The sequence below is a fragment of the Mesoplodon densirostris genome, chromosome 15, assembly GCF_025265405.1.
Source record: "Mesoplodon densirostris isolate mMesDen1 chromosome 15, mMesDen1 primary haplotype, whole genome shotgun sequence".
In the NCBI taxonomy this organism is placed as follows: Eukaryota; Metazoa; Chordata; class Mammalia; order Artiodactyla; family Ziphiidae; genus Mesoplodon; species Mesoplodon densirostris.
Window position 1 is genome coordinate 47,030,904 of NC_082675.1, and position 20,735 is coordinate 47,051,638.

The 20,735-nt window shown below is 34.9% G+C and overlaps 1 protein-coding gene across 1 annotated transcript in view; it reads left to right on the forward strand.

Moving 5' to 3' along the window:
* Positions 1 to 20,735, forward strand: part of DSG1 (desmoglein 1) — a 37,240-nt gene that overhangs the window by 11,432 nt on the left and 5,073 nt on the right. The window contains exons 5-13 of the mRNA XM_060118836.1: positions 961 to 1,105; positions 6,457 to 6,623; positions 11,578 to 11,712; positions 12,018 to 12,203; positions 14,587 to 14,846; positions 16,272 to 16,411; positions 18,716 to 18,994; positions 20,213 to 20,346; positions 20,583 to 20,655. Of these exons, the coding sequence (XP_059974819.1) occupies positions 961 to 1,105; positions 6,457 to 6,623; positions 11,578 to 11,712; positions 12,018 to 12,203; positions 14,587 to 14,846; positions 16,272 to 16,411; positions 18,716 to 18,994; positions 20,213 to 20,346; positions 20,583 to 20,655 (1,519 nt within the window). The remainder of the gene's footprint in view (positions 1 to 960; positions 1,106 to 6,456; positions 6,624 to 11,577; positions 11,713 to 12,017; positions 12,204 to 14,586; positions 14,847 to 16,271; positions 16,412 to 18,715; positions 18,995 to 20,212; positions 20,347 to 20,582; positions 20,656 to 20,735) is intronic.

Here is a 20,735-nt window from a genome sequence, read left to right on the forward strand (position 1 = left end):
TTATCCCAAAAGCTATCTATTTTCCCATAATTACCTGTCCAAGAACCTTAATCAATCAGCTTTGTTTTTTCATCTTTCTTCTGCTTGCTCCATTGGCTGCTAATCCATTTCCATCTATCATTCGGGTCAACACCTGTTAATACTTGAAAAATAAAAATAAAGACATTTTTAAAACTTTCTTTGATCTTGTAACCTCTTCTATTCAAACCCCATAATTTTCCAAAATGCCTTCAAATAGTAATCTATGCTTGCAGGCTTTCACTCACACTGCTTTTCTGTATGCCTCAAACTACTTTAATTCCTTAGTCTTCTGTTCCAAGTCTGTATTCCTGCCTTGTCTCCCACAATGTTTCCCTGAAAACTCTAAATCAACATGCCAGCATATTAGCTTTTCTTGATGCACAATGCATTTTTATATGAAATATATCACATAGGCAAAATAGTATACATTACACTTACATACACCAAATAATAATATAAACACCCACATAGCCACACCTATCCCATGAATGCTATATTTCTCTGAAGCCCCCGTGTGACTCTCCTTTGTCACATTCTCAAGCCCCATAACCCCTATTCCTAATTCCAAACAGTGAGTTTTCACCACTCCATTTCCTTCCTCACGTGAATCCCTTTGCTTGAACACCCTGCCAATTCCCTGCTCCACCTGTTGAAATTTTCTTTGAAGATCTCTCAATCATTACATCCTCCTATGAAGTCACAGTAATTTTCTTCTTCCTTCGTGTAACTTATCGTGTTACCTTTTCTCAAATGGGATTTTGAGTTAGTGTTTGCCTCCCCTTACCGATTATAAGTACTACTTGTGTCTACCTTCAAGTAGGAAATAATATGTCTTACCGTTCTTTTAGTTTCCCACAATGCCTAACATAATGCTCAAAGAAAGCAAGAACTTAATAAGTATGTGTTGCACCATGTAATTATTCCTCTTTTCTCTCCTAGATCTATTGTCGTGCTGTGGATTCACTGGGCCAAGATTTAGAGAGAATTCTTGAGCTCAGAGTCAGGGTTTTGGATATAAATGACAACCCTCCGGTATTTTCTATGTCTACTTTTCTAGGACAAATAGAAGAAAATTCTAATTCCAGTAAGTAGTCTACTTTATTAAGTAAACAAGACTATTTGGCTTCCAGATCATTCTTAACAGCCAGACAACTAGAGGCTAAACTCTGTCAAGGTACTACATCACGAATGTAAAAGATAAGGTTGGAAAAGCATGTAGAACAGGAAGGCATTAAGAAATCTCCATAATGGCTTTCCCTTCAACTGTGGAAGCAGCTCCAACTGTCATACACAAGGAGCAACTCTAAAGTAATAGGAAGCATTTTCTCACACACAAGCTCTGTAGTAGATTCCTAAGGAAAAAATCCAAAAGTACTTTGCTCAATGGTGACAGAGTTACTGGGAGAATTTAGTCTCCCAACCTGACTACTTTGAAGGGTAATCTCATCCATTTCTATTCATACTGCGTTTTTTTCTTTGTTTGTTTGTTTTTAATTTTAACGACTCTAAAGTCATTCATAGAAATCACTTCCAGACAAGCTATTTGGTAGCCATAATCTTAAAGAGCTTTTCTTTGACAACAAATAAATGCAAAGCAAACATTGTTGCCCCTTCTTATATATGATTTAATAAATATGGGTTTGGTTTGCTTTTACTCAAGTCACTGATAGTATGTATTTGAAATGTATTACAAACCTAATCCTCTTTGGTCCTCCATGTAAAATATATTTAAAGCCGACCATCTCAAGGAATGATAGTGGAGGGGCACCAGAAAACCTAGAAACTAGAACCAGTATTTACACAAGGGCTTTAAAAATCTAAACGTGCAATTGTTTCCTTATGGATTACTGTAAAAAGCAATATTTTAACTGTCAAATATTCAGTCACTTGGGCGGGATAGTATATTAACTGCTTTGTGTACCATTGAAGATTGTCCTAGATATATTAAAAACACAGCAGAGATAATGTCTCATTTGAATTCAAAACTTCAACTTACCATAGTTACTTTTAACTGTTAAGTGGTATAACTTCTTGTAAGTTAAAATAATTCTTACATTTTAATTCTATTCGTTAAAATACTATACCTACAGTTTAAACTTTTAAAAATGCTCCTATAAGAATGATAAACCATTAGCCAGACTCATCAAGAAATAAAGGGAGAAGACTCATATCATCAGAATTAGAAATGAAAAGGGAGAAGTAACAACTGACACTGCAGAAATACAAAGGACCATGAGAGATTACTACAAGCAACTATAGGTCAATAAAATGGACAAACTGGAAGAAATGGACAAATTCTTAGAAAAGCACAACCTTCTGAGACTGAACCAGGAAGAAATAGAAAATATGAACAGACCAATCATAATATGAACAGACCATCAATTTCATGAAATTGAAATGATATAATATGAAAATATGAACAGACCATCAATTTCATGAAATTGAAATGATATAATATGAAAATATGAACAGACCATCAATTTCATGAAATTGAAACTGTGATTAAAAATCTTCCAACAAGCAAAACCCCATGACCAGATGGCTTCACAGGCGAATTCTATCAAACATTTAAAGAAGAGTTAACACCTATCCTTCTCAAATTCTTCCAAAATATAGCAGAGGGAGGAACACTCCCCAACTCATTCTACGAGGCCACCATCACCCTGATACCAAAACCAGACAAAAATGTCACAAAGAAAGAAAACTAGAGGCCAATATCACTGATGAACATAGATGCAAAAATTCTCAACAAAATACTAGCAAACAAAATCCAACAGCACATTAGAAGGATCATACACCATAATCAAGTGTAATTTATCCCAGGAATGCAAGAATCCTTCAATATATGCAAATCAGTCAATGTGATACACCATATTAACAAATTGAAGGAGAAAAACCATATGATCATCTCAATAGATGCAGAGAAAGCTTCTGACAAAATTCAACACCAATTTATGATAAAAGCTCTCCAGAAAGTAGGCATAGAGGGAACCTACCTCAATATAATTAAGGCCATATATGACAAACTCATAGCCAGCATCGTTCTCAATGGTGAAAAACTGAAACCATTTCCTCTAAGATCAGACACAAGACAAGGCTGCCCAGTCTCACCATGGTTATTCAACATAGTTTTGGAAGTTTTAGCCACAGCAATCAGAGAAGAAAAAGAAATAAAAGGAATCCAAATCAGAAAAGAAGAAGTAAAACTGTCACTGTTTGCAGATGACATGATACTATACATAGAGAATCCTAAAGATGCTACCAGAAAACTACTAGAGCTAATCAATGAATTTGGTAGAGTAGCAGGATACAAAATTAATGCACAGAAATCTCTTGCATTCCTATACACTAACAAGGAAAGATCAGAAAGAGAAATTAAAGAAACAATCTCATTTACCATTCCAACAAAAAGAATAAAATACCTAGGAATAAATTTACCTAAGGAGGCAAAAAGACCTGTATTCAGAAAACTATAAAACACTGATGAAAGAAATCAAAGGTAACATAAACAGATGGAACGATATACCATGCTTCTGGATTAGAAGAATCACTATTGTGAAAGTGACTATACTACCCAAAGCAATCTACAGATTCAATCCCTATCAAACTACCAATGGCATTTTTCACAGAACTAGAACAAAAAATTGCACAATTTGTATGGAAACACAAAAGACCTCGAATAGCCAAAACAATCTTGAGAAAGAAAAATGGAGCTGGAGGAATCAGGCTCCCAGACTTCAGACTATACTACAAAGCTACAGTAATCAAGACAGTATGGTACAGGCACCAAAACAGAAATATAGATCAATGGAACAGGATAGAAAGCCCAGAGATAAACCCACACACATATGATCACCTTATCTTTGATAAAGGAGGCAAGAATATACAGTGGAGAAAAGACAGCCTCTTCAATAAATGGTGCTGGGAAAACTGGACAGCTACTTGGAAAAGAATGAAATTAGAACACTCCATTACACTATACACCATAATAAACTCAAAATGGATTAAACACCTAAATGTAAATCCAGACACTATAATACTCTTAGAAGAAAACATAGGCAGAACACTCTATGACATAAATCACCACAAGATCCCTTTTGACCCACATCCTAGAGAAATGGAAATTAAAACAAAAATAAACAAATGGGGCCTAATGAAACTTCAAAGCTTTTGCACAGCAAAGGAAACCATAAACAAGACCAAAAGACAACCCTCAGAATGGGAGAAAATATTTGCAAATGAAGCAACTGACAAAGGATTAATCTCCAAAACCTACAAGCAACTCATGCAGCTCAATATCAAAAAAACAAATAATCCAATCCAAAAATGGGCTGAAGACCTCAATAGACATTTCTCCAAAGAAGGTACACAGATTGCCAACAAACACATGAAAAGATATCCAACATCACTAATCATTAGAGAATTGCGAATCAAAACTACAGTGAGGTATCACCTCACACCAGTCAGAATGGCCATCATCAAAAATCTACAAATAATAAATGCTGAGAGGGTGTGGAGAAAAGGGACCCTCTTGCATTGTTGGTGGGAATGTAAACTGATACAGCCACTATGGAGAACAGTATGGAGTTCCTTAAAAAACTAAAAATAGGACTACCATATGACCCAGCAATCCCACTACTGGGATATATCCTGAGAAAACCATAATTCAAAAAGAGTCATGTACCACAATGTTCATTGCAGCTCTATTTACAATAGCCAGGACATTGAAGCAACCTAAGTGTTCATCAACAGATGAATGGATAAAGAAGGTGTGGCACATGTATACAATGGAATATTACTCAACCATAAAAAGAAACAAAACTGAGTTATTTGTAGTGAGGTGGATGGACCTAGAGTCTGTCATGCAGAGTGAAGTAAGAAAGAGAAAATCAAATACTGTATGCTAACACATATATACAGAATCTAAAAAAAAAAAAAAAATGGTTCTGATGAACCTAAGGGCAGAACAGGAATAAAGACACAGATGTAGAGAATGGACTTGAGGACATGGGCGGGGGAAGGGTAAGCTGGGACGAAGTGCGAGAGTAGCATTGACATATATACACTACCAAATGTAAAATAGATAGCTAGTGGGAAGCAGCTACATGGCACAGAGAGATCATCTCGGTGCTTTGCAAGCACGGAGAGGGGTGGGATAAGGAGAATGGGAGAGAGACACAAGAGGGAGGGGATATGGGGATATACCTATGCACATAGCTGATTCACTTTGTTATACAGCAGAAACTAACACACTGTAAAGCAATTATACTCTGATAAAGATGTTCAAAAAAAAAGAATGTTTGTTGTAAAAATTCACAAAATATGAATAAAAACAGAATAGAAATGCATTCTTTGCTCTCCCTAGCACCGTTTTTCAGGGGCAAGTACCATCACTAGTTACTTAGGTACATACTTTCTATAATAATGTAAATATATATAAATGTGTTTCCAAAGAAGAAACAAATGTGACCATATTTTACATACTTATCCACAATGTGAGTTTTTATTGAAATATATTTTGAACACATTTCCATATTAGGAAATACACGTTTCTTCATTCCTTTTAACAATTTCATGAGATTTCATTATATGAACACACCATAATTAATGAATTAATTGCCTCTGAAAACATTTTAAAAAATGATGATGAAATGAATACACACACAGAGATTGAGAGAGAGAGAAATGGGGGTTGGTAGTTGGTGTCTACAGACAGTCCAATTGTGCTTGGAACAGAGTTGATTGTAGAGAAGTCTAGTTTATGAATGCTGGAAGCTTTTCACATTCTCCAGTGTTCTTCATCAAAACTGCTAATAAGTTTACTGGAAAAAATGAGGGATAGGACAAAGTATGTAATTAAACAAGCGTCTTTCTAAACCTACTAGTTACGTAGCATTTTACTAGAGACCACGCAAAATACAACAATAATATATATTTATTGAATGTGCATTATTCAATAGGAACTTCACATAACTTTCTTCATATAGATGTTTAATTCTTTCATGAACTCAATGAGGATGGTACTATTATCATCCCTGTTTATAGATGTGGAAACTGAGGCCAAGATCACATAGCTAGAAAGTGCTATGGTTGGGAATGAGTTGGTCTGGACTTATATCATTTTGTTTCACCATAGCAGCCTTTTAAAAAAAGAATTATACTAGAATAAGAAATGGAAAGGCAGAAGAAAATATTTCTTTGTTTTCTAGCTATCAGTAATGTCTAAGGTTCCTGGTAAAATGTGATCTTTTCATCAAGACAAAAGTATAGAAAGGAGCTAAGATATTGGTATGTCGAAGCAGTAGAAAGGGAAAATGGTTGAGTGCCCATTATATGGACCAACTAATCCTAACACCTTGTTGGAAAAACAATATATATTATACTACAACAAAAATGCAAACTGTCCATTTGCAATCAATTTCTCCTGATTTCTAGATACACTGGTGATGATACTCAATGCTACTGATTCAGATGAACCAAATAATTTGAACTCAAAAATAGCCTTCAAGATCGTAAGACAAGAACCTTCTGATTCACCAATGTTTATTATCAACAGATACACTGCAGAAATTCGAACAATGAATACTTTTCTGGACAGAGAGGTAATTCTTTTTTCTTTGAGTGAGTTGTAGTCTCAAAGGAACTGATTCTAAAAGCAAGAGTTCTAAGGAAAAAAAAGAAAACAGTACTTTAAAATTTTAATTACATAACATTTTCACATAATGGTAATGACATAAATATCCGTGAGGTGAAAAAAACAGGAATCCCTCAAATAGATTTTATACTCATTTTTCATTTAATCCTACTTAGCATTTGTCTCAATTTAAGAAAAATACATTCTGAGAGTACATAAAAATACACACAAGGTAGATGCAAAAGCTCCTTTTTTTTTTTAAAGTATGTCCTATAATGAAATAAATTTAAGAAACAATTGCTATTATGTCTCCCATCTTGGTGAGTCATAATGCGTGTGAACACGGTAGGAGCTCCAAGAATTTTTACAGGCTAAGAGACTTGTTTATCTTTCTTTTTTTTTGTTTTGTCTATTTGTTTGTTTACCTTTCTTTAAGCCAGCATATCCTAGGCGCATTTAAGAGAACCCTTTATTTTTCTCTTCCTATATCTCACCTACTGGCAGCCCACTGAGTACTTTGGGAAATGAATCACAGAATCAGAATGATAGATAGGAATTAAGTAAAATCCAGACCGGTCTTTTCATTTACAAATTAAAAAAATAATTACTGATTGTTACCCAATTAGAACCAGCATTGCATGGTTTCTATAATGCCATGTGGTCCCTTGTTTTAATTTTAAAATATCAACTTTTTCCATTATGTTTTTTAATGTGGATAGAATATAACTGATGTGCATATATTTTAGGGTTATAAATGAGTAAGTTTTATTTTCTATTTGATATTTAATTAAATTTCATTTTAAGTATTATAGTTATTTTAAAATGACATCTCCCTGCTAATGATTCCTAGATTTAGGATAAATCAGATTATTTTAACACTCTTTATTGATCCAAATGCCATCAGTTTCTAGGTTACCATTATGTCCTTTTTTACTTGTTTGAAAATTACCATAAGAAGAAATTGACTATTTAGGTATTTCTCTCTCAAACTTTCCTAAAGAGCCCAGTGGGTTTCCTTTAACATGAAAAGAGTTGTAATAGTGAAGAGTTCTAAAAAGTAAAGGAACTCTGCAATCACTGGCAAGCCACCAGAGCATATATTTTATTCTTTATAATTTTTATTTTTTATTGGATTATAGTTGATTAACAATGTTGTGTTAGTTTCAGGTGTGCAGCAAAGTGATTCAGTTATACGTATAAATGTACCTATTCTTTTTCAAATTCTTTTCCCATTTAGGTTATTACAGAATATTGAGCAGTGTTTCCTGTGCTATACAGTATGTTCTTGTTGGTTATCTATTTTATTTTTTTATTATTTTTTTAACTTTTTATTTTTTATTGGAGTATAGTTATTAACAGTGTTGTGATAGCTTCAGGTATATAGCAAGGTGATTCAGTTATACATATACATGTATCTATTCTTTTTCAAATTCTTCTCCCATTTAGTTTGTTACATAATATTGAGCAGAGTTCCCTGTGCTATACAGTAGGTCCTTGTTGGTTATCTATTTTCAGCATAGCAGTGTGTACACGTCAGTCCCAAGCCCATAATCTATCAGTCCCCCCACGCTTCCCTCACTGGTAACCATAAGTTCATTCTCTAAGTCTGTGAGTCTGTTTCCACTTTGTAAATAAGTCCATCTGCATCATTTATTTTTTAGATTCTGCATATAAGTGATATCATATGATATTGTCTTTCTCTGTCTGACTTACTTCACTTAGTATGATAATCTTCAGGTACATCCATGTTCCTGCAACTGACAGTATTTCATTCTTTTTAATGGTTAATATCCATTGTATGTATGTACCACATCTTCTTTATCCATTCATCTGTCAATGGACATTTAGGTTGCTTTCATCTATTGTAAACAGCACTGTAACGAACATTGGGGTGCATGTATGCTTTCGAACCATGTTTTTCTCCATATATATGCCCAGAAGTGGGATTGCTGATCATATGGTAGCTCTATTTTTAGTTTCTAAAGGAACCTCCATACTTTTCTCCATAGTGGCTGTACCAATTTACATTCCCACCAACAGCGTAGTAGGGTTCCCTTTACTCCACACCCTCTCCAGTATTTAGTTTGTAGATTTTTGATGATGGCCATTCTGGCTGGTGTGAGGTGATATCTCACTGTAGTTTTGATTTGCCTTTCTCTAATAATTAGCGATGTTGAGCATCTTTTCATGTGCCTTTTGGCAATCTGTATATCTTCTTTGGAGAAATGTCTATTGAGGTCTTCAGCCCATTTTTGGATTGGATTGTTTGTTTTTTTGATATTGAGCTGCATGAGTTGCTTGTAGGTTTTGGAGATTAATCCTTTGTCAGTTGCTTCATTTGCAAATATTTTCTCCCATTCTGAGGGTTGTCTTTTGGTCTTGTTTATGGTTTCCTTTGCTGTGCAAAAGCTTTGAAGTTTCATTAGGCCCCATTTGTTTATTTTTGTTTTAATTTCCATTTCTCTAGGATGTGGTTCAAAAGGATTTTGCTGTGATTTATGTCATAGAGTGTTCTGCCTATGTTTTCCTCTAAGAGTTTGATAGTGTCTGGCCTTACATTTAGGTCTTTAATCCATTTTGAGTTTATTTTTGTGTATGGTGTTAGGGAGTGTTCTAATTTCATTCTTTTACATGTAGCTGACCAGTTTTCCCAGCACCACTTACTGAAGAGGCTGTCTTTTCTCCACTGTATATTCTTGCCTCCTTTATCAAAGATAAGGTGACCATATGTACGTGGGTTTATCTCTGGGCTTTCTATCCTGTTCCATTGATCTATATTTCTGTTTTGGTGCCAGTACCATACTGTCTTGATTACTGTAGCTTTGTAGTATAGTCTGAAGTCAGGGAACCTGGTTCCTCCAGCTCTGTTTTTCTTTCTCAAGATTGCTTTGGCTATTCGGGGTCTTTTGTGTTTCCATACACATTGTGAAATTTTTTGTTCTAGTTCTGTGAAAAATGCCAGTGGTAGTTTGATATAGATTGCATTGAATCTGTAGATTGCTTTGGGTAGTATACTCATTTTCACAGTGTTGATTGTTCCAATCCAAGAACATGGTATATCTCTCCATCTTTTTGTATCATCTTTAATTTCTTTCATCAGTGCCTTTTAATTTTCTGCATACAGGTCTTTTGTCTCCTTAGGTAGATTTATTCCTAGATATTTTATTCTTTTTGTTGCAATGGTAAATGAGAGTGTTTTCTTAATTTCACTTTCAGATTTTTCATCATTGGTATATAGGAATGCAAGAGATTTCTGTGCATTAAATTTGTATCCTGCTACTCAACCAAATTCATTGACTAGCTCTAGTAGTTTTCTGGTAGCATCTTCAGGATTCTCTATGTATAGTATCATGTCATCTACAAACAGTGACGGCTTTACTTCTTCTTTTCCAATTTGGATTCCTTTTATATCTTTTTATTCTCTGATTGATGTGGCTAAAACTTCCAAAACTATGTTGAATAATAGAGGTGAGAGTGGGCAACCTTGTCTTGTTCCTCATCTTAGTGGAAATGGTTTCAGGTTTTCACCATTGAGAACGATGTTGGCTGTGGGTTTGTTATATATGGCCTTTATTATGTTGAGGTAGGTTCCCTCTATGCTCACTTTCTGGGGAGTTTTTATCATAAATGGATGTTGAATTTTGCCAAAAGCTTTTTCTTCATCTATTAAGATGATCATATGGTTTTTATTCTTCAGTTTGTTGATGTGGTGTATCACACTGATTGATTTGCGGATATTGAAAAATCCTTGCCTCACTGGGACAAATCCCACTTGATCACGGTGTATGATCCTTTTAATGTATTGTTTGATTCTGTTTGTTAGTATTTTGTTGAGGATTTTTGCATCTATGTTCATCAGTGATATCAGCCTGTAGTTTTCTTTTTTGTGTGGTATCTTTGTCTGATTTTGGTATCAGGGTGATGGTGGCCTCATAGAATGAGTTTGGGAGTATTCCTTCCTCTGCAATTTTTTGGAATAGTTTCAGAAGAAGAAATCCGTGTTAACTGTTCTCTAAATGTTTGATAGAACTTTCCTGCAAAGCCATCTGGTCCTAGACTTTTGTTCGTTGGGAGATTTTTAATCAGTTTCAATTTTAGTATTTGTGATTAGTCTGTTCATATTTTCTATTTCTTCCTGGCTCAGTCTTGGGAGATTGCACCTTTCTAAGAATTTGTCCATTTCTTCCAGGTTGTCCATTTTATTGGCATACAGTTGCTTGTAGTTGTCTCTAATGATCCTTTGTATTTCTGTGGTGTCCTTTATAGCTTCTCCTTTTTCATTTCCAATCTTATTGATTTGAGCCCTCTCCCTTTTTTTCAGAGCAGATATTCTTAACCTGGCATTTGTGGAGAGCCCTCAAGATGTCTCTAACTATGAATCCTCTAAAATTATGTCCACAACTTTGAGTGAGGATGCATATATGCATGTGTCTGGGAAAGGCTTCATGGCTTTTACCAGCTTCTAAAAATTTAAGTACCTTTGTGTAGAATCAAGAAAACAGATCATTAATAACTGTACTTCCACTCCCAAAAAATGCAAACCATTTGCTATCTCTTTATTTTTCAGGGGTTGATAATTTGGGGTACAGAATTTTAATTCCATAAATTCTTAGTAAACCTTAATCTCTCCCCTCCTGATCATTTTGTTCTCCTTCACCCTTTATAAACTTTTTCAACAGATAATAAGGAATGATGTCTTTTAAAATTTTTGCTTGTTTTAAATGATGCTGGATAAGAATTTTGGGGAATAGAATTGGCAACTTCATATTGATTCATGTGAGATTTGCAAATTTTCAATATTCTGTGTTACCTTTATTTTCATCATAGATTTATGTAAATGTTGATCCAACATTTTAAAAGATCTTTGTATGAGACAAAATAAAAACTGTCTACATCAACTATGGTATTGTTTATATTTTTAGCAATATGGCCAGTACTCTCTAGTTGTAAGAGGCTCAGACCGCGATGGTGGGGCAGATGGTATGGCAGCAGAGTGTGAATGCAGCATTAAAATCCTCGATGTCAATGATAACATCCCATACATGGAGCAGTCATCAGTAAGTATTAGTCCTTGAATTTAACAACAACTTTAGGTTCATTACCTTCTAAAATTTGTTCAAACAATTCTATTTATATATATACATGTTATCTTTAGTCACACACAACCCAAATGTACACAAATATTTCATCTCATGTTTGTTTATATAATACATATGTAAAAACCCGTATTTGAACAATGAAAAGTGATACCACAAACATAGATCTCTTTTCTATATCATGAATAACTATAAACATTCTATATAAAACTAATATAGTTCTATTTCTCATAGTTTGTGCTAAATTTTTTTACTTCTTGTTTCAGTATTCCATAAGTATTGAAGAAAATGCTCTCAATTCAAATTTGCTCCAGATTAGAATAATTGATTTGGATGAGGAGTTCTCAGCTAACTGGATGGCAGTCATTTTCTTTATCTCTGGAAATGAGGGAAATTGGTTTGACATAGAAATGAATGAAAGAACAAATGTGGGAACTTTAAAGGTTATTAAGGTATGGAATAATTATCCTAAATATTTTGTTTTCTTGGTTATTTTCAAAGTTTTAATCTTAAAATGATGTTAACATTTCACAAACTTGAGTGGGTGAAAGAATAAAAATTACTGTGTTTTAGAATTATACATGATACAGAGCTTTTTTTTTTTTTTTTTTGCGGTATGTGGGCCTCTCACTGCTGTGGCCTCCCCCGTTGCAGAGCACAGGCTCCGGACGCGCAGGCTCCGGACGCGCAGGCTCAGCGGCCATGGCTCACGGGCCCAGCCGCTCCGCGGCATATGGGATCCTCCCAGACCGGGGCACGAACCCGTATCCCCTGCATCGGCAGGCGGACTCTCAACCACTTGCGCCACCAGGGAGGCCCCAGAGCTTTTTATAGAGAGTTTTTCTGCTTATATAATTTCATAAAGACAGGCATTGAACTTTTTATTTGAAACTCTTTTCTATCAATACAATATTCCCTCACAGATCATACATTTTTAAACACAAATCTTATTTTATGCTTACAACAAAGTACGATTAATCCTTAAGGTTTTGTTTTACACATTTGAAGAATATTTTTTGAAGCAGATTAAACATTGCCTAAAAAAACCTGTCCCTGTCAACACTGTACATCAATTATTATTCATTAATAACATTCATCACATAAATTAAAGTTGTTAGTTCATCCAGTGTGTTTTCACAGAATTAAAATTAAATTACTGTAATTGTAGGATTATCACATTCTCATCTCACTTCTGCAGCTGACCCAGGCTTATTACAGACATAAGTATACTAGAGACTTGGTCCAAGTCATAGAGATTTGGTCCAAGTCAACACAGTTCTCCTGTGTCCCCTCTACGTTACTGATCCACCACATTTACCTGCAGTAGAATTTTCTCTGAGATTTGAGGGGGAAAAATGTCTGACTCCTAGGGAGCTGATAGTGAAGATTTCACCCTGTGCTACAAGACTTGTCAGTCTATTTTTTAAAATCTGCAATAGCTGTGCATGGATTGTACATGATGCATGCAATACGTATTCTTCATGGTAAAATGTAAACCCTTTTTAACTTTTTCTTCCTTCAGAATTGCTCTGGGAAATAAACTCCTATGGAATTCTGTCCCCATAGGAATGTGTGATCATTTGTCTAATATGTCTTCATAAAGTGTCACCATGCCTACAGCTTCCATTCACTGAGGCAGTGGGCAGATGGTTTAGTTTATTCTCTACAGCATCCCTGTAAAATAGGTTATATGCCCACATTACAAATAAATACATTGAGGTTCAGAGAGAGTTTGTAACCTGCTCAGTTCTCATCACTAGTAAGTGGGACAGCTGATATTCAAACCTAGGCTTCTCTAGCTATTAAGTTCACATTCTTTCCACTACACTATCTAGCTTTCCCTGCTGGGGAAACTGAGTCTTAATCTATTTCACCCCAAACTATGATATTACTTTAGAAAATTAATTGATCTATCTGGCCTCAATATCTTTGTCTGTAAAATGGGAATAATGTTGATTTTTCTCCCAGACATGACACCATATATTAATTCTTTTGTTAGGATTATATATATATGTAATACATGTGTGTGATGTATATGTATACATAATTTTATAGCCATTCTTGGAGCTGCAAATGAAGCTAATATTAGAGCAAAGACTGAAAATTTTAGCTAAATAGAGAGCTCAGTTTGTGAATCGATGGTCATCTAAACTACTGTTATGTGAAAATTTTAAAAAATATAGTTGGTATTTATAGGCATAATGCATAGTTGTGGATTTTATGAGTAGTGGATTTTGACACCGTCTTTCATAATGAAAATGACTACTTGATAATTTTATAATATAAAGTGAATTTTTCCAGGATATGTTGAATACAATACGGATTTCTTTTTATTATTTATATACTACATTCTATTATTTGATTTATTGAAAGAAGTCACATATACATAGTAAAATTTCTTGTAAATAGTTCTTTATGGATAAAATCAGTCAAATGATTGAACCTATGATATACTTGTCCCATTCTTCCTAATAAATAGAGCTATTTTCTGAGAAACCTGAAATGATAGCATCTAACATAAACTCTCTTTGCACTACAAAATGCATGGATTTGACCATGTATTATTTTAAGTTTTTTAGTTTGGTGGACAATTAGAACTCATACATTTTCAACTTTTTCAACAAAGGATCTAAGACAATTGGTCTTTTTCTTACTGTATTTTCATGTGTTTGTATTGAATTGAATATAAAGTAAGAATAGAGTGTGTATTTATATGTATTTATATTTAATTAAAGAAAAAGATGTAAGAATTTTTTTGCCTATTATCAAAGAATTTCTTTCCTCTAGAATGTTTTTTCCCCTTATAGTAAAACTATTTCACTATGTATTTTCTAGCCCCTAGATTATGAAGCTATGAAGAATCTTCAACTTAGTCTTGGTGTTAGAAATAAAGCTGAATTTCATCAATCAATTATGTCTCAATATAAACTCACAGCGACTGCAGTCTCTGTGACTGTGTTAAATGTAGTTGAAGGCTCAGTGTTCCGTCCAGGTTCAAAGACATTCGTAGTAACTAGTGAGATGGGACAAAACCATCAATTGGGAGACTTTATAGCTACTGATCTGGACACAGGTCTACCTTCAACCAGTGTTAGGTAAGACTGACATTTTCCAACTAATTTTCACTACATATTGAACTTAAATAAATATGTTCTTTTTAGAAATTTGAAGTATCTGAATTAAAATATTTGTCACTATTTTTGAAATTCAATCATAAAACGTACTAATTGGGGAATTGTTACCTAATTTAGACTGTTTAACTTAAGAAAATATAAAAATTTGCACAAAATGTAAGATTGAAAAATGTGAAGGTTTAAAATGTGAAAATATTGTATCTGGAAAGTTTGACGCTCCTGTGTTTATATATTTTATTGACCAGTTAGCTGATTACTACATATCATGGTTATTCCCCTTGGAAGATTTGATGGATTGATTTTACCATTGCAAATTTGCCCAGATTGAAATCAATTAGATTTAGTTAATGCATTTCAGTTACTTTCTCTCTTTAATCAGCATGTAATATTGGTCAACGATAACCTTGATATGAAAAATTGGTTACATTAAGGAAAAATTAAGCTGTGTAGGTTTTTTTTAACTCTACGTATCTGAGTGTTTCTACTTGATCAATAAAAATCTGTGTGTATATGTGCACACGTATTTTGCAAATGTGCTTGTGATCAGGAATAATGGTGGAGTGGAAAGACCTCACAAATGAGTTTTTAAAGTTCTTTCTCTGCGCTCCTCTCACTCCATGTGAGTATTTCAGTTATAGCTCTTATCACACTGCACCGTCATTACTGATAAGCTCTCTTGTACTCCACAGATGTGAGTTCACTGAGGGAAGACCACACCCCTATCTGACTGCTTTCCAAGTTCTATTTCCTGAGTTTAGCACAATGCCTGACACAGAGAGTTATCTAACCAATGTTTGTCTAATGAACATATAAATGAGAAGGAAAACTTCGAAGTCAAAGATGAGAAGAGAAAGAGAATAGGATAGAGGCACAAGACAAGGACAGAGTTTGGAATCCACAAGAAGTCCTGTATATTCACTGTGTATGTGGGGAGGGGAGTGGAAATAGGGAAGGGATGAAAGCCAAGCTGCTGAAGAAGTAACTTCTTTGGTAAGAGAATAGTTTAGAATTAGCAGCAGCCCAGGAAGTCCCAGCATCTGGGCTGTCCAGGACAGTTCTGATGCTACCAAAATCAAATGAAAATGAGACTGCAGGTATCAGAGGATTATTCGTACACCTCAGTGGGCTAGATGTCATAGACATTCCATCACAAATGGCTGCTCAGTAATTCTTTTTTCTTAAATTTAAATCTTCATCCATTTCTGAATGTCCTCAAACAGCTGAAACTGCCCCCCCCAACCAAAATAAAGTGTCCAATAATTGAAAATTATATCCAGGAGTTACAACTACTGGCTGGAAACATGGTTTAAAATCAAAACCTCTCTTTCTCTCCCCCCTGCCTTTAGATAGTTAACATTAATTTGTACCATTGTCTTTCAAATACAGATATGTAATGGGAAGTAATCCAGCTGGCCTAATCGCTATTGACTCAAAAACGGGCATAATTATTTTGAGAAATAAAGTTACTGTTCAACAATATGAAATACTTAGGGGAAAATACCAAGGAACAATTCTATCTATAGATGGTAAGAAATCAATTTAATTTTTTCCCGTCTACTGGAAGTTATACATACCTTCAGAAACTAACATTTTAATTACTGTCTTTTGAAGTAATCCTTTTTCCAACAAAAGTTATCATATTGGGTATTATACAATCAAATCCTGAATGATACAAGAGGCATTATAATTTAGGGTTAAGACCGTGAGCTCTGGAATTAGACTGGATTGGTATCTCGTACCATCACTTACTAGCTCTAAGATTTTAGAGAAGTTATTTAACCCATCTATCCCTCAGTTTTCTCTTCCATAAAATGGGCCAATAACATTATGGATTTAGAAGTACTTAAGGAGTTACTGCATGTAAAGCACTAGACGAGTGCTGACATTCAATAAATGTTAGTTCGTATTAATGTCAGTAATAGAAATTTTTTAATTGTACTGTAAAATTATTTTCAAACAGACCCAAAGCCAAGCTAACTTAACTTTACATGATCCTTGGAAAGCTGATGTACAATTTTGTGTAAACAATTTGGAATTAGCATCCTTATATTACTTTTCAAAACCAACAAAATTAAATTAGGCTAATCACTAGGAGGGAAGTTCCTCGAGGCTTAGTCTAAGCAATATTTTCTACTTCAGTTTCTCTTCCTCCTTTCTTCCTCCTTCTCTCCCTTTCTTCCTTTTTCTTTCAATTGTCCTAAGAAGGGATTGACAATTTCCACTTGCTTCACAAGTTTAAAAGAAATAAAACAGGACTTCCCTGGTGGCGCAGTGGTTGAGAGTCCGCCTGCCGATGCAGGGGACACAGGTTCGTGCCCCGGTCCGGGAAGATCCCACATGCCGCGGAGCGGCTGGGCCCGTGAACCATGGCCGCTGAGCCTGCGCGTCCGGAGCCTGTGCTCCGCAAAGGGAGAGGCCACAACAGTGAGAGGCCCGCGTACCGCAAAAAAAAAAAAAAAAAAAAAAAAGAAATAAAACAGTATTTCTTTAAAGTCATTCAACAATTCAGAATTTTTACCAAATTATGCTGGTCTTTTCCACAATCAGTCAAAATAAATGTAGTTTTTAAAATGTTTATTACAAATCGAAATGTTTATTCCATCTACATATAAAGTTTATTTCAGTGCTGAAATTGTCTTAAGCAACTGCTAGTTTACTCCTTTTCTTACATCCAACATCAAGCTTAATTGGACACATGAAAGAGAAATTGGAGCTTTAATTTACTAAACTGTAGGCTGATGGCAAATAGGGAGCATTCTCTTTGCCATTAAAAAATACCACCTTCTGGGGATAAACATTAGATCCGATGACAATAATAAAAATAACAAAAACAGTAACAGTATAATAGAATTGTTGTATTCCAACAAAACAGTAACAATAGAATCAGCATAGCTGGGCTGAAAGGGCATGGGCTTTGATAGCAGATAGACTGTATGTAAACCTATCTCTGTTATGTACTTCCAGGGATATCTTTATTCATTTATCCAGAAACTAAGTATCGAATTCTAACCATACGTCAGCCATTGTGCCAGATTCTAGAGTGACATCGACGGACAAAGTCTGACAACAGGGCTTACATCTATATAATAGAAATAATAATAACGATAATAGTAACTTGCTGAAGCCAACAGCAAGTGTGGAACCATTAAGTTGAAACAAATCACAGATGTCTCTCCTCCTGTGTTTAGTCAACAAACACAATAATTTACTGAAACTTTGAAGGATAAGAAAAAAGCAAATTTGGAATATCTGCTTGTGAAACAAAAGTGCTTCATTTTATTGATATAAAGATTCCCCTCCCCCAATAGTGCCAAATTCCCTCTCCTATGAGTTGTTTGAACTGTTGGTTGTGAGTTTGAGGATATGCTACTTTATCAGTAGGAGATTTTTATACAAATGACTGACCAATCTGCCCAAAGTCTGTTGGTTTTGTCAGCCCATAAAAGGAAAAAAGACAAGAACTGAAGAAAGATGAAAGACTGTAAAACAGCAAACAAAATCTAGTCTAATACATGGAGAAGTGTGCAACACATGGTCTAGAAATGTCTCCACAGTGGCTTATGACACACTGCTGACCAATACATAATGTGGTGTTTACTGTGTATGTTTCTCAACACATAGGACAGTTTTTCTCAAGCACTAATATTTATTCATAATAGTTTGATTTAAAAACTGAGTCACAGACAAGAGACAATATGCGGAGTTACTGAATTGGTGGGAATAAAGACATTGAAATAAGTACTGATGCAAAGAGAAAATAATTTTGTACTGTCCAACAATTATTACGCTAAATGTATAAAATATTTCTTTCATTTTAAACCTTGTTACAGATGCTCTTCAAAGAACTTCTACTGGTACAATTATTATTAAACTTGAAGGTAGTCCCTGGAAAAATGTTCCATCGTCTAATAAAAGTAATACCAGTACTAGTACAAATGGCCTTACTTCCTCAGATGTTACCACTAATACCCTCAAAAACGGTGACATGGTTAGCACAACTACTTTTGATGTAGGTCGCACCACTGCTTTTCAGATAATAAGCAAAGATAATGTATATTTTGGTCCTGCTGGCATTGGACTACTCATCATGGGATTCTTGGTTCTAGGATGTAAGTACTTTTACAGTCCTGTTTTTATGTGCCCCCTAAAAAATTGTGGAGAGGAAATAAGTTTTCTGATCCTTTGATGAAATATATTTTACAAATTCTTATTTTGTGCAATTATCAAGAAATTTCTATGTTTGGTGTTGGGTTTATGACATGAAAAAAAAATCAAACAACTTGACCCCTTAGAGTGCAGTGGAGGATAAAAACTTTTTTGCTTTGAATCTCAATGTAATAGGAAAGTACCATAACAGACAGGTTCAAATTGCTATTTGAGTGAAGAAGACAGTCAGAAACAACGGACTGAAACAATCAGAAAAGGCTACATAGAGAAAGTAAACTCTGAGTTGGGTTTTAACAGATGAATAGGAGGTAGCCTAGTGGACAAGAAAAGGGGAACGCAATACAAGAAGAAAAAAAAATCCATGTGCAAAATCACAAAAGAATGAGAGTGCAAGTAACTGAAATAAAGGACTCCAGCATAGAAGAAATAAAGGATGTGCTTGAGAGCATGGTGAGAGTTGAGACTAGAAAGATAGACAGGGGCTAGACCTTGAAGGGATTTCATGCTGTGCCAAAGCTGCACAGCCTAAGGAAAGGAGAGCCAAATAGATGAAGAATTAAACTCCAGCTTCTAAATTCAATTGTCTGAGTCCTTCAAAGTTTACCCAAGTTTTCTGAGCCTTGCTTTTGCCATCTGTGAAATAACAAAACTTACTTCACAACAATAATTAGATAATGAAAAGGAAGTACCACGCATGGAAGCATTTAGAGATAGACCACATTGCATGGTCACTAGAGTGGACCTAGTCAAGGATCTAGACCTGAGGGTGTAATATCCAATGGATTCTTCAGGTGGTCTTTAACATTGCCTTGGATGATGATAGAAATTAGAGTGGCGATGAGCCAGATACTACAGTCTCTGAGGAATATTTTTCCTTTAATATTTTCCTAAGTAATGACAGGGAAAAGACTCATCTGCTTTAATAGTATAATACGATCTGTAATCTGAATACTATATAACAAGTAAAAATTGATTGCAGTCTGAGGCTCACATTGATTTTGGTATCTCACCATTATTCAGCTTGTTTTCTGAAACTTTCATAATAATGTTAGAATCAAATGGATTTATATTAGGGGTTCAAATTTAATCATAAAATCAGGTTGTTTTGTTTTAATATGGTCCCACTGCTAATTGCAATATTCCTATCTTTTCACCATCAGTGGTCCCATTTTTGTTGATGTTTTGTGACTGTGGAGGTGTCCCTGGTTGTAGGGCCAGCTTTAAGCTTGTTCCCGAATGTTCGGATGGAGCAATTCATTCGTGGGCGGTGGAAGGACCGCAGCCCAAACTTGCGGTAAGTGCTCACTAACAGTCTAGGTTGTTCTTTGTTCTGGGATAGCCGATGGGGAAAAACGAAGAGAAACGTACATCAAAATTAGATGACAGTAACCAGGGAAACCTTTCTAAATGAGGTTCAGATTACTTTTAGCATCCTTTTAGAAAATCTGAGGTAATTTGAGAACAAACCCAGTGTATAATTATTGAAAGAAAAGAATCATTACAAATGGGAAAATGTTTCCTGTCCTTTAGGATTTGACCAATATCTGTGCACCACAAATACCACCCAATAATGCAGATATTATTGAGTACGTTGACAACTCAGGTAAGAAAAAAATTTTTTTTAAGTTTTCATAGTTCAAATGACTAACGAGGAACTCTATTCTCTGCCTTTGCATACCTTAC